Here is a 13513-nt window from a genome sequence, read left to right on the forward strand (position 1 = left end):
TGGGTTGGTTTGGTGGGGTTTAAGTATATGTTATTACTTTATGAACTATCTAAGAGAGAAGCATACAGATGGACATCTTTGCGCCCATTTTGCTTTCCTCTGTGGTGTGTCTTGTGTGATGTGTGTGTGCGTGCGTGACTCAATCTTTACCTACCACATTTGAAGTTGTAAGTGGACAAACTGGCATGACAGTGAGAGAAATGAAATGCTTCTGGCTCTTCTTTGAGAAAGCATGCATCAAGCGTTATTTTGTGTAAGTGTATGAGAGACGGAAATAGTGAAAACAGCTATTTGCAAATCATAATTACCAGTTTAACTTCACAGCAACATCACACCTTCAAAACAACATGTTAACATGGACATCTTGTTAATTACAATTGTTACATTTGATTTGCAGTCTTGTAATTTCTGTGCAACAATGATGTAACAATGCAGAATGTACATGCATCTAATAACAGCAATTACAATTTAGGTGGTACAAGTCTTTTGCCTACTTAGCCATTGTGACATACAAACTGAAAGAAAGAAAACAATAATGGGCTCGTACCAGATTATTGCATCACAGAGAGGTCAGCCTGTAACCTTGATAATGGCAAACCTCCACCATGCCTAGAGCCCGACAGAAGGCAGATTTCTGTGTCTGATTCTGATTTTGGAGAGTCCTATAGACCACTGTTTCCCAAACAGTGGGTCGGGACCCATCTTTGGGTCGCGGCACAATTTTATGGGTAAATATCTCCTTTTTCCCGTTTCCTACATTGAAACAATATATATATATATATTATTTCAAAAGATTTGAGAAGAGTTTAAACTAAACAAATCACAACTTTTCATCAATTTAAAACAATTCAAAAGTATTTCATAAATAAAATGAAAACATTTAATAATTTCCATTAAACAAAATTAAAAAAAGATCTACAAGCTCACAAAGCGGCGAAAACTTCTAATTTCTCTTTTTGGTCTTGAGCTCAAAAGTTTGGGAACCACTGCTATAGACCACCGATTAATACAGATTTTTGACCGATATTTTGTCCAAAAGTGCAAAATGTTCTCATCCAATTGGAAAAACTTTGATTTGATTAAAGTTTCTATTTCTAGTAGATTTAACTTAAAAGCAAACAAGTACTTATCCTAATATACAATAGAGAGTGGCGTGCATGCGTGTGTGTGTTTGTGGGTCTGCGTGGTTCATACGGGTCCTCATGCTCTCTCTCTCAATACAAACTGATGGTCACTTGCCCATGCTCTCTCCGTTCTCTTTCTCAATACAAACTGATGCTCATCCCCGTCAAGACAACGTTACGTTTCGAATTCGTTTTCGCCTCCACGCACCGCTGTTGCAATGAACGTCTACAGCCTACTAGACGAGAGCTCTGCGCCAGCGGCTAGACGGAAGGGCCGCGCAGCGACCCGCACCTCTAGTAAATTACAAATAAAGTGAACTTTATTTTATTTAATGCATTGTATTTCTTTAAAAAAAAAAGAGTAGCCAATTATTTTTCACCCCCTTTTTTCTCCTCAACTTTAGTCATTATGCCAATTAAGTCCTCCCCACACATTCCTGTGTTGTCACTGCTGTTGTATCCTACTGACTCACCTGCCAGTGAGGAGCCCCCACCGGGGACGACGTAGGGCCTTGGTCCCACCCCTCCCGCCCAACATGCTCTGCTGACAGCCCGTAGGAGTACGTGCAAGGACCAATATCACCCTCCCCGGTGGATTCGAACCCACAACCTCTGTGATCTGCCATTTGTTTTAAACTTTTGAAAATCACCTATATTCACCTATTCACCTATAATGACCAGCCCAAAATCGGGACGGCAGGTTGGAAGAGGTTGTACAACTGATAAAAAGGAGGAGGCTGCGCATCTTGTAGCCACGATGCAATACTGATTTATTAAAATACAGGAACCAACGTATAAAACAGGATAGTCTTCCTTTCCTTGACAAAACTGTCATAGGGAATGGGTCAGAGGTGAGCTAGTCTCCAAGAGGAGAGTCCTCCATCAAACCCCCACAGTAGGAGGGGTGAGTAGTTAGTTACCCATGATTGACAAGTAACCATAGAAATATATAAGACATATTTAAGTATATAAAATATGTTGTACAAAAGGTTCATGATATTCAAGTACAATATACAACAATACACATTTGTGAGATAAAAAACGTCTCAAAGCTGAACACCAATCTGGATCATAATCTAATTCACAAAGCCATGTAGGAGGGGACAATAAAACATGACAAGAGGACTCATTTGTGGAGACCTCCTGGAAGATAGGCTTCACAAGAAGAAGAAAACACACAAGTTTGTGTAAAATAAGGTTGAAAGTGGTTAAAAATGTGGACACATTACATTGGCTAAATAATTGTCAATATATTTGTCAAACCGACGATCCGTCTGGCTCTAAGCATGACCTAAAGTGTCTGATTCACAGTCAGCCAAAACCCTCCAAACACAGCTGCACACATCCCAACTACCACCACCCACTCACACACATAGTACAACCCCATCAACCAGCCACCACAGGAAGCCAGCTTATAACAGAAAGACAGAGATGGAGATAGAGAGAGAAATAACTAGAAAAACAATGGGAATTGAGAAAGCAGTGGGCTGAGGAATAAGTGGTGCAAACAAGAGTAGAGTATTCATTTTTTTCTCTCCTGCAAAGCCTCTCTCTTACTGTGTGTGTGTGTGTGTGTGTGTGTGTGTGTGTGTGTGTGTGTGTGTGTGTGTGTGTGTGTGTGTGTGTGTGTGTGTGTGTGTGTGTGTGTGTGTGTGTGTGTGTGTGCGCGCATGTAAATCAACATACCATTCATTCCTAGGCACTAAGCCGGCTGGACTGGGCAGCACCAGAGCATGTATGTGTGGCCGTGCGTGTGGCCGTGTACACACACGCACACGCACACACACACGCACGCACGCACGCACGCACGCACGCACGCACGCACGCACACACACACACACACACACACACACACACACACACACACACACACACACACACACACACACACACACACACACACAGAGAGAGAGAGAGAGAGAGAGAGAGAGAAAGCACATTGAATACAAGGAACATGTTTTCTTCACATTTGCAAAACAACTTTTGGACTCAGTGGTGTGATTGGACTATCATTGCATTTCTGTCCTAATAGCCATAGGCTACTCTCTCCCAACACTGGAAGTTGTTGAGAAAATTCAAAACACTGGGAGAATTAGGCCATTTGTTGGTTTAAATCTATGACAAATCCAAATTGTAGTTACGAGTTAACAAAGAGATTTGAAAATAATGACATGGAGTTTTATTTAGAGAAAATAATATGATATAAGTTCATGTAAAACACAATTGTTTGGCCCTGTAGGTTGGAGACGGGTCTATTACTGACATCAGATGGTCATAATTACTTTACCCACCCACTCGCCCACTCAAACTCGCTTCATACAGACAACTCTCCTGACGGCTCTGCTTGGCCGCTCCTGATCCACGTCGCAGAGAGACAGGCCCTGGTCTGGCCGTCCTGCTCCACTCCGGGTTTTCCCGGGCGCCTTCATCGGGCTACTCACAGCCTCTCGTTGGTTTTTACTCAACTCTTGTCCTGATATCACTCCGCTGGCATGGTGGAGGAGCGGGCTTGATTATTGTGATGGTGGCAGGAGGCAGCCAGTGACTAGCGACGAGCCCACAGATCACGGAGACGTCTTTCACGCCTTCCTAATAGGCTCCTGCCTGCAAACCGTCTACCGGACAACAACTCTCAGCGCAACAGCATCTTCACCGGGATTTCTTCCAAGCCAAAAACCAATGAGATGCAAGTTCACGGAGAGACTCCAGAGTCCGTTCGGTTCAGGCAGCAAAACTTTTTTTCCTCAAAGGACAACACAATAAAACGGCGATCGACCTGCTGCCGTTCGAGCGTGTGCGCGTGTATGTGACCGATGATCCGCTAACGTTTAGACCCAACAAACACCGGGGTGTTTTGCGTGGAGTTGTTGATAGTCTGGCAGCGGGTTTATTGTTGAACACAGTAGCTGGCTATTATAACCACGCTCGGATCGGCTCTTGCAGCTGCTGCACTCAACGTTGTTGGGTGTATTGTGTTATCAGGAGCGATGTGTTTGGAAACATTCTTGAATGGTTGAGCCTCTGTCTGTACTCCATCTGGACGGAGGAGGAAAGGAGGAGAAAAAGCGGCCACTACTACTACGATCTCATGGCTGTTGTCTACAACTAACTAACCCCTCCTGAGTGTTCCTCTTTTCTTTAGTTCATCTTAGCTCTCTTCTTCCATTGCCCGTCTATTGAAGCACTTTGAAAGGGAGACCCCGAGTGGAGGGAGAGAGGGGGCAGGAGAGGAGGAAAAAAAGTTCTTCCAAAATACCAGCCACTCGGCTCAATGATGGGGGACTTCGCCTCCCCCGCTGCCGGACCCACCGGCAGTATCTGCATGAACAACGGCGGTATGATGAACATGAACCCGGGGGGACCCGGCGGGCACTCCGTGGTGGTGGTCCCCGGCGGCGGCGGCGTTGGCAACAACGTCCCCATACCCGCCATGCCCAAGCACAGCACCGTGGTGGAGCGGCTCCGGCAGCGGATCGAGGGCTGCCGGCGGCACCACGTCAACTGCGAGAGCCGGTACCAGCAGGCGCAGGCCGAGCAGCTGGAGATCGAGCGCAGGGAGACGGTCAGCCTGTACCAGCGGAGCCTGGAGCAGAGGGCCAAGAAGTCCGCCAACAGCAGCAAGCAGCACAACAAGCAGCAGGACCCCGACTCAGCCTCCAGTGCCGAGCAGAGGAATAACACTCTCATAGCGGTAAGTAAAGGGGCAAATCCTCTGATCCCTCTCTCACAAACTCACTGCCACTATAATGCAGTGGTTCTCAACCTTTTTCAGGCCGTGACCCCCCAAAATGATAATTTTTGAACTGGAGACCCTGCCCAGCACTTGGAATTGTAAGAGTTGAGGCATGACAGTTAGTTTGACTCGGTTCCCACAGATAAATATTGCAAAAATTGCAGATCTACAAGTTCACAACGCCTCAACTGTGAGCTTGTAGATCGGCTATTTTCACACTTTTTTGACTCTCTTATATTATTTGACAATTTTGGCCAATGTTTGACCAGTTCCCTTTTTTTTAGGTAGGCCTACCGGTATTAAAAAAGATCTTAAAAGTCCTTAAACTGTCTCTTCACTGTCATCTGGACCCCCCCCCCCCCCCCCAAAAAAAAGAAATATGTGGGGACTCGACCCACAGGTTGAGAATCACTGCTAAACCGCACACAAGTCATGTCATCAGTGTTTAAGTCTGAGCGAGTGGAAATGGACCCAAATGGTCAATTTTCGCACTTTCAGTTAAACACTGGATGTTAAAGTCAGGCTTTCTGTCTCTCTGAGCTCGAACTAACTGCAAATTAGCAACTCGTTCTCCGCAGTGAAAAGTTGTTGGAAAGATTTCCACTGAGCACTGATTGGTGGCAACTGCTTTTGGAAACGCACTTCAGTTGTTTGGCTTTTTTTTCTCTTCTTTTTGGACACATGGTGCCAGCCAGCCAGCGCGTGTGTTTATACAGAGAAACAAACTTCCCCCTTGATCTTCTAGCTACAGTGGTTCTCAACTAGTGGTCCGGGGACCACCAGTGGTCCTTGAGGGTGTTCGAGGTGGTCCCCAGCTAAATGGAGAGTTGGTAACCAAATGGACTCTTATAGATCTTTAAATTATTGTTAAACATCTGCATTACTTAATTTACAATAAGTCTACACAATTAGAGAATGTAGAAGGATTGTTATTTTGATCGACGTTTGCCTGTTTTCTCTCCTATGGTTCCTGCATGGAATTGTGATGTTCTAAGTCTTGGGTCTGAGAGTCTAAATCTCATCTAATGGTGGTCCGTGGGCTCAAATGCCGAATAAATAATGGACCTCGGTATGAAAAGGGTTGAAAACCACTGTTCTAGCTACACAGCTTGGAAGCGCTAGTTTTTTTCGGAAGTGGCAATCAGCCCGAAAGTTGATCATTGATCTTTGATTTGTTTGTTGTTCTCCCTGCCGATTGTCAGTTGAGATTCATTAGCAGATTATGTGAATGTACGCAAACAACATCGACTCTTCGGCTCTTTGGCCGTAAGTTGTTCTGCTGGTGACAATCATTGCAACATTGTTTCCTCACTCCTTTTATAACACTGGAAAACAAACCCAACAGCCACGCGCCTTCACGTTGCATTGCATCTGCTACAATGTGTCCAACACCATCACTCCAAAATAAAGAGTGTAAAACTTTACAATTTAAAACACATGAAGCAGGACTTGATCAGGAACTTTGGGGGCGTACATTCTGCCTGCTGGTAGGAAATGTTGAGAGTTGGAAATTGGGGAGGTCTGTGAATTCTTCTGGCTGTGTCTGTCCGTTCCCTCGGTCACTTGTCATCTATCTAAACAAGTCGATCAGTGTTGCCAGATTTTCTGAGAAAAATATGCATCGGCTATTTGAAAATTGACGCTCTACATTCTACAAGCTCACAACGCGTCACGTTGTGAGCTTGTAGATCTGCTTTTTTCACAAAACTCTTGCAATAAAATGTGGAATGTTTGAACATTCGAACAACACAAATGCTCCCTGGGCACAAAACATTTTCATGGAAATATTTTAATAAAGAATATTTTTTTGGAGGAAGCAAGCCTAAATAAGCAATTATACATTTTTAGAAACAAGCCCAAAAAAATGCATAACGAAACTACCAATATTTACAAGCCACTTCACAGAAAAAGAAGCCAAAAGTCGCATATAATAAGCCGACATGGCAACACTGGTTGTCTGTTGTGTGTTCTTTAGAAACCGCTGCTCTCTGCTATGTGAGTGGTTTTAGGCTACGTGACAGACTGTGTGTGTATTGAGGAGCCACGGCTCACACCTCGTCCTTATGGACAAGCCTCGGTTTCCTACGACATGCCGGGAATGTCGACACCGTTGTCCTCTTTTGTTGCAGTGATTAGGCAAACCCCCCCCCCCCCGTTTGGAATGCTAAACAACAAGGTCTTTTTTAGCGCTCTTCAATTTGTGAAGCAACAAGCCCACTAGCCCAGTCGGTCGTTAGTTTGCCGATCAGGGCGACTGGCTGCCACAGCTTGAGACAGAGCGCTGCTGATTGTTCTGGTGGAGGAGAGGACCTCCCTCCCAGCGGTCCTTGTGGACATTAAAGGTCTGGTGAAATGAAAAAAAGAAAAAAAATGTAATTTCACTGGACCTTCAAACCAAACCGCCCATTAGATGGTCAACAGCAGAATGGTGGTATTACTGCTTAAAGACACAGTGACCAGTGTTGCCAGGTTTTGAGAGAGAAACAAGCAACCGGGTCTATGAAAACAAGCCCAAAATAAGCGAGCGCTTCGCCCTTTAAATAAATGGTAAATGCCTTTATCCAAGGCGCTTTACAATGATTGTACAGTATATTCACCCATTCAAAAACGTTCATTTCAGTGAACGAGCGATTTCGTTCACGGCAATGATTAATTCAAATGATTCGTTCACGTTCTCGTTCAGTAGCGCTATTTTCTAGTGAAAAACACTATCGCGGTAGTGTTATTATTACATTACATTACATTACATTACATTACAGTCATTTAGCAGACGCTTTTATCCAAAGCGACTTACAATAAGTGCATTCAACATAGGTAGGGAACGAAACTACTAATCACCAGAAGTCTTAAGTGCATTTCCTGCAAAAACAAGCAACCAAGAGTATACCTAGCGCTAAGGTAAAAGTGCAATATTATTACGTCGCGCATACAGCCCGGTGAGCCCGCCCTCCCGTCCTGTGTACGGGGGGAGGGGATGGGGGCATAGAGTTAAAAATAATAGAGAGGGCACCCGAAATCCCCTCCCATCCACTTGCATTGAGTTGCTCACCCAGCGCATGAAGCGAATTCACCCCTTCTTCCGGGTTGGAAAGTTGATGGGCGTAGCCTATTTGGGGCCACTGTGATACGTTCTGCGTCACAGAAGTGACGCGTTTTACGTCACAGAGGTGCGCGGCCCCGTGCGCAAGCTCGTGAGTCGAGCCCATTGGTCGAAAACGTTTTCGCTCGTACATTGTGCAGTGGCCCCGTCCGTTTAAGCTGCAGTACCTACGAATGGCCAGCATGTCCAATGCGCTTCAATGCAACCACTGGGTTCTGGGGGCTTGGATGGGGGGCATGAACGATAACGTGAACGTAACAGTTTCAGGAAGTGAACGAGCTCGTTCATGGCAATGAACTAGTTCTTTTGAACAAATCGACGACGACCCATCTCTATCACACACACATTCATACACCGACGGCGGAGGAAACCATGCAAGGCACCAACCTGCTCATTGTGAGCAAGTAGGGGTTCAGTGTCTTGCTCAAGGACATTTCTACACTAACTCTAGGGGAGCCTGGGATCGAACTGGGAACGGTTCCCAAGCAGCCGCTCTACCCACTGGCGCCCCTTTAAACATTGGTTATTTGAAAATAGCCGATCTACAAGCATACGTGTTGTATCGCTTTTCCCAAAAAATCGTGGAAGAAACAAAAAAACGAAATAAATATTTTTGAAACATTTTAACACAAATCTTTTATGGGGGTCCCTCCCTGGGGCATGAAATGTTTTCAGATGGGGGTCCGCAGACAAATACATATTAATTTGAGGGTCCTTGACTTGAAAATGTTTGAGAGCCACTGGTTTAAACAACATTAGGAAACAAGCCCAAATAAGCAGCTACACTTTAGAATCGAGACCAAAAAAACCTGCAACCCGCAACTACTGATATTTACAAGCAACTTACCAGAAAAACAAGCCCAAAGTCGCTTGTAATAAGCCGACATGGCAACACTGCTGCTTAAAGATACAGTGACGCCTTTCTGGCCCCCTTAGCTCACCATCATTGCTGGTGCTTCATATGCAAACACAGCATCCTTCCTGTCAACCATCTACATGCAAATGTTGTGCTACATATGGGACCAAAGAATGACATTCGAGTGATGAGTCTCTGTCTATGTCTCTGCCTCTCTCTCTCCCCCCTCTTCTCTCTCACTCTCTCTTTCTCTCCTCACAAGAACCCAGCTGCAGCTAGATGGCTGTATGTAGTCGCTGCAAAAGCAGGCATTCTAGGAAAGCGCCTTCAATGTTGATGTGCATACACATACGCAAAGACCCGAGGGTCTCGTTCAGTAAGGGTAATATTACAAAGCGTTCTTAGAGAATGCATTTGCTGAACGGATGTTTTTTCAGTAGCTAGATTGAAAAGGTGCACTGATTATGTTCCACATTAAATGTTTAACTGTGATATTGTTGTGAAGGATGGTTAAGAAAGATGACATTACATTTTATATATCAAGAGCACTGTGCCATTGACTGTTGCACTCCTTGATATTGCCTTTGTTTTAATTATCCATCTTAAGGAAATTTGATGTGGTTCAAAATCAGGCTGTGCAACAAATATGCATGACAGGACACAAAACCTGTTAAAAATAGTTAACAGGACATCACATTCACAGCATCAGCAGAAACATAATCATCAGCAGCATAGTCCAATATCATGGGCAGCATAAGCGTCATCATCTCATCCCCATCCCAGACACAATAAAATCCTGAGTGATAATTTAACTCTGAGAGTGGCTTTGCCATTGACAGCCAGACTAGCTATTGTCCATCTTCATGCATGTCTGCATGCTTATGTACATAATAAACAGGGGGGCGAGCAATGATGTCTGGGTGTTGAACGGTGAAATAACAGCAGGGGGGGGATTATGAATTTTGACCAGTTGCTCCACTGTGTCATTGAAAGATGTTATGGATAGGAGTGTTTGCTAATCATTTGAAAGGCAAACATTTTCATAAATAAAAATATGAATATTGGTTTATTTTTCACCAACCTTTATAAGAAGATTAAATATATGAGCTAGACCGTGTCTGGAATTTGGCCATTCTACTTGTAGGAAATCATGTCAGATTGTAGTTAACCAGTCCATGCAGTTACAGTTTGTTAATATTGGGACTATTTGCGTCACAAAATATTTCAGATAGAAAATGATCCATTATTCCATACCTATTACTAATTAGTGCAGCAAACATTTTTCATTCTCAGTCAGGATCTACTGTTGGACTGTGCTTGGATCTCACAATTGCTCTCTGACACACATTCTTTAGCATTTAATTTAGCCAAACACATCCCAGTTCCCCATGCACTGGCCGAATGGTTCTCAGACACACCCCTGTCGAGGCAGGGGTAACCCTGTAATTATGGAAAGTGTGTGTGTGTTTGTAGGTTGACTGTTTGTGAGAGAGTCGAGGGCAACATCGGGATCCCATCCCATACTGTTTTTCCCACAATTTCTGTCAAGACTCAGCTTTATGAGTAGTATCACAGTTCTCAGTGTAGAAATTAGCTAGCTGTTGTTTTGCCATGAGCTAACTGAATATATAGGAAAGAGGAGTTGGTGTTCAATACCTGCTAAATTCTAGCTGTTATTCCCTTAATTATAGAGCCAGACCGATATGGGGGCTGCCTCCGACACCTCAATAGTGCAACAAATCAGCTTAGTGGAGGTTAGGTTTAGGTATAGTTTTTGTGAGGTTAGGAATATTTTTTATGAGGTTAGGGTTATAACGCGTGCCATCGAACCAGTGGTACTTTGGAACAATGGACCGTCAAACTGATGCCACGGCACGACCAATATGTCGGTCTGGCCCAATCTTTAACCAATTTCAGCCTGGCATCCCTATTTTGGCCATGTCTTTTAACACGAATAAACAAATACATGTTTTTCTTCTCTTCTTCTGCCTTTAAATTTGGTGCAAGCAGCGAATTATTGGTCGGATATGTTCCCCTAAGACTGTGCTAACACAACAATGCAATATAACAAGATAATAATAAACTGGGTGTGATTTAAATATGAAAAAAAATGAAACTTGTGAAAAGTGAACATTTTCAATTAGAATTGATTTTGCATTTTTACACAAAATTCAAAACATTGGTAATTGGTGGGCCAGGACTCTCCCAAATCGGTATCGGCATCAGACCCAAACATCTGGCATCAGTCTTACATCTGGCAAACACTACTGTAGTGTTTCCCAAACACTGGGTCGGCACCCATTTCTGGGTGGCGGACACAGTTGTATGGGCTGCGATTAGAGATGTACCGATTCTTTCCAAACCGATTCCGGTGTGTATCGGTCGCTACCGAGTACCGATCCGATTACGGTGTGTGATACAAAAACATTTTCTAGGACAGTGGTTCTCAAAGTGGAGTCCAGGGACTCTCAGGGTTCCTTGAAGGGGTTCCAAATGGACCTGTACAGGCCTGTAACTCTGAGAGTGTACAAATGGACTCTACGGGTCCATTTGGTTCCACTTGTACACTCTCAGAGTTATGGGGGTCCTTGAAATTAAAAGGTTTAAAATATATATATAAAAATACAAAATAATTGATTACTGTAAATTACATGATATCATCATGTGATCAATTATGTGGTATAGGAATGGCATAGACCGGCATAATCATCGATACCAGCATTATAGGCAATATTGGCAGCTTTTCCGATATATCGGAACAGCTCTAGCTGTGAGTAAATATCCCTTTCTTTTCTTCGACTGCAATTTATTTTCAATCATTAAAAAATGTCAATCAATAAAAATAAAAATAAAAATCTAAATAACTTCTTGCACTTACAAAAATCAATCAAAGAAATTCCATGAAGATGCAACGTGTTGTGAGCTTGTAGATCTTCTATTTTCACTAGTTTGGGTTCCGGGGAGACATCAGATTTGTCTTTTGGTCCTTGAGCTGAAAAGTTTGGGTACCCTTGTATGTTTTGTGAGACAAACGCCTTGTCCGGGAAGGACACATGACACACTCGCTGGGATTGAACCTGTGAGGGTTTCTTAAATCTACGCTCCCATTACAGCCACACATTTGCCATCAAGCATTCCCAAGCACTAACTGTGTGTGTGTGTGTGTGTGTGTGTGTGTGTGTGTGTGTGTGCGCGCATGCAAGCATGCTTCATCATGCTTCATCATGCTTCATCAACAGCAAATTCACAGTCACTTAACCCATTAACCTTATTTCATTTATGTGTTGCATATTTATTTTCTGCCCCTGGTACCTTGGACAAAATTGATGAATAGGCCTAATTTCTAAGACTGTCTTCCCAGCTGCACTGTCCATGCAAATGTAGCAAATAATGGTCATGTCATGTGACATGTCATCACTCCAAATTAATTAAATCCTGATCGACGTCTCTTTCCACTGAGTGGTGATAAAGCTTAATATGTGACTTTTGGGCCTGATGCTATAGTTGATCAATAGAGAGGTAAACAGACCAAACTAAGAACATCTGATATCTTGATACTAGTCTAGTGTATTTATGGCACCACTGTAATATTCACCGTATGTCATTATATGCTTGTATGCTACATCCACTAATATTACAACTTCAAGTCTGATCTGATTACCTCATAGGCAACAAGTTTGCAGTTAGAAGGATCAAGTATTCAATGAGGTGCTTGTTGGCTCCATTAGAACACAGTAGCTCAGGACACAGTCTGTCCTTGGCTCTTCTCTTTCCTTGGCCCTCACCAAGGAATGTCTCTCTCTTGCTCTCTCACACACACACACACACACACACACACACACACACACACACACACACACACACACACACACACACACACACACACACACACACACACACACAGAGCGTGTGCAGACTGTGCACGCACATACACACTTGTCCTTCTCAGCTCTTGGCAGTAGGGGCCAAAGTGTGGGCGGCAGAATTTTCATGAATCCTCCTCCCTCCCTTCCTCTCCTCCTTTCCTCCCTCTTTTCCCCTCCCTCTGTCCGTCTCTTCTCTGGTTTCAGCTTCAGTACAGTGCTAATGTACTGATGCTGCTGGTGGCTATGGCATTGTTAATGTCTGGGACTGCTGCCCAATCACTATATTTAAACCAGTGAGTTGGCATTGAGCTCTCACACACACACACACACACACACACACACACACACACACACACACACACACACACACACACACACACACACACACACACACACACACACACACACACACACACACACACACACACACACACACACACACACACACACACACACACACACACACACACACACACACACTCTGACGTAGACTAGAGCCATGATATCACACAGGCATGCTGAGTTTGACTCATTACACACTGATCTCGCTCTCTCTCTCGTTCTCTGCTGTTGTCTGTACCTTCATTCCTCTGTCAAATGCACTCAGGCTGGATGTTTTTTTATTGGGGCTGTGACCACATTCCCTTCCACCCACGTTTGTTCATATGTTCTACAGGAACACGCATACTCTCAGCACAGTTCTTTTGAATAGGGAAAGATATGTTTTGTACCCAGTCATTGCTTTTCCATAAACAGTCTTCGCAATTAAAAATGCGTTAAGAGCATTGAGTATGACTCCGATGTTTTCGCCAAATTCTTTGTCTGCGACACAAA

The 13513-nt window shown here is 43.8% G+C and overlaps 1 protein-coding gene across 1 annotated transcript in view; it reads left to right on the forward strand.

The window, feature by feature from the left end:
* The first annotated feature begins 3557 nt into the window (after positions 1 to 3557).
* The window catches only part of maml3 (mastermind-like transcriptional coactivator 3), a 132216-nt gene continuing 122260 nt past the window's right edge, over positions 3558 to 13513 (forward strand). The window contains exon 1 of the mRNA XM_080444274.1: positions 3558 to 4815. Within this exon, the coding sequence (XP_080300400.1) occupies positions 4396 to 4815 (420 nt within the window). The 5' untranslated portion in view covers positions 3558 to 4395. The remainder of the gene's footprint in view (positions 4816 to 13513) is intronic.

Source organism: Gymnoscopelus braueri (assembly GCF_963280865.1).
Source record: "Gymnoscopelus braueri genome assembly, chromosome: 2".
NCBI classification, from domain to species: domain Eukaryota; kingdom Metazoa; phylum Chordata; class Actinopteri; order Myctophiformes; family Myctophidae; genus Gymnoscopelus; species Gymnoscopelus braueri.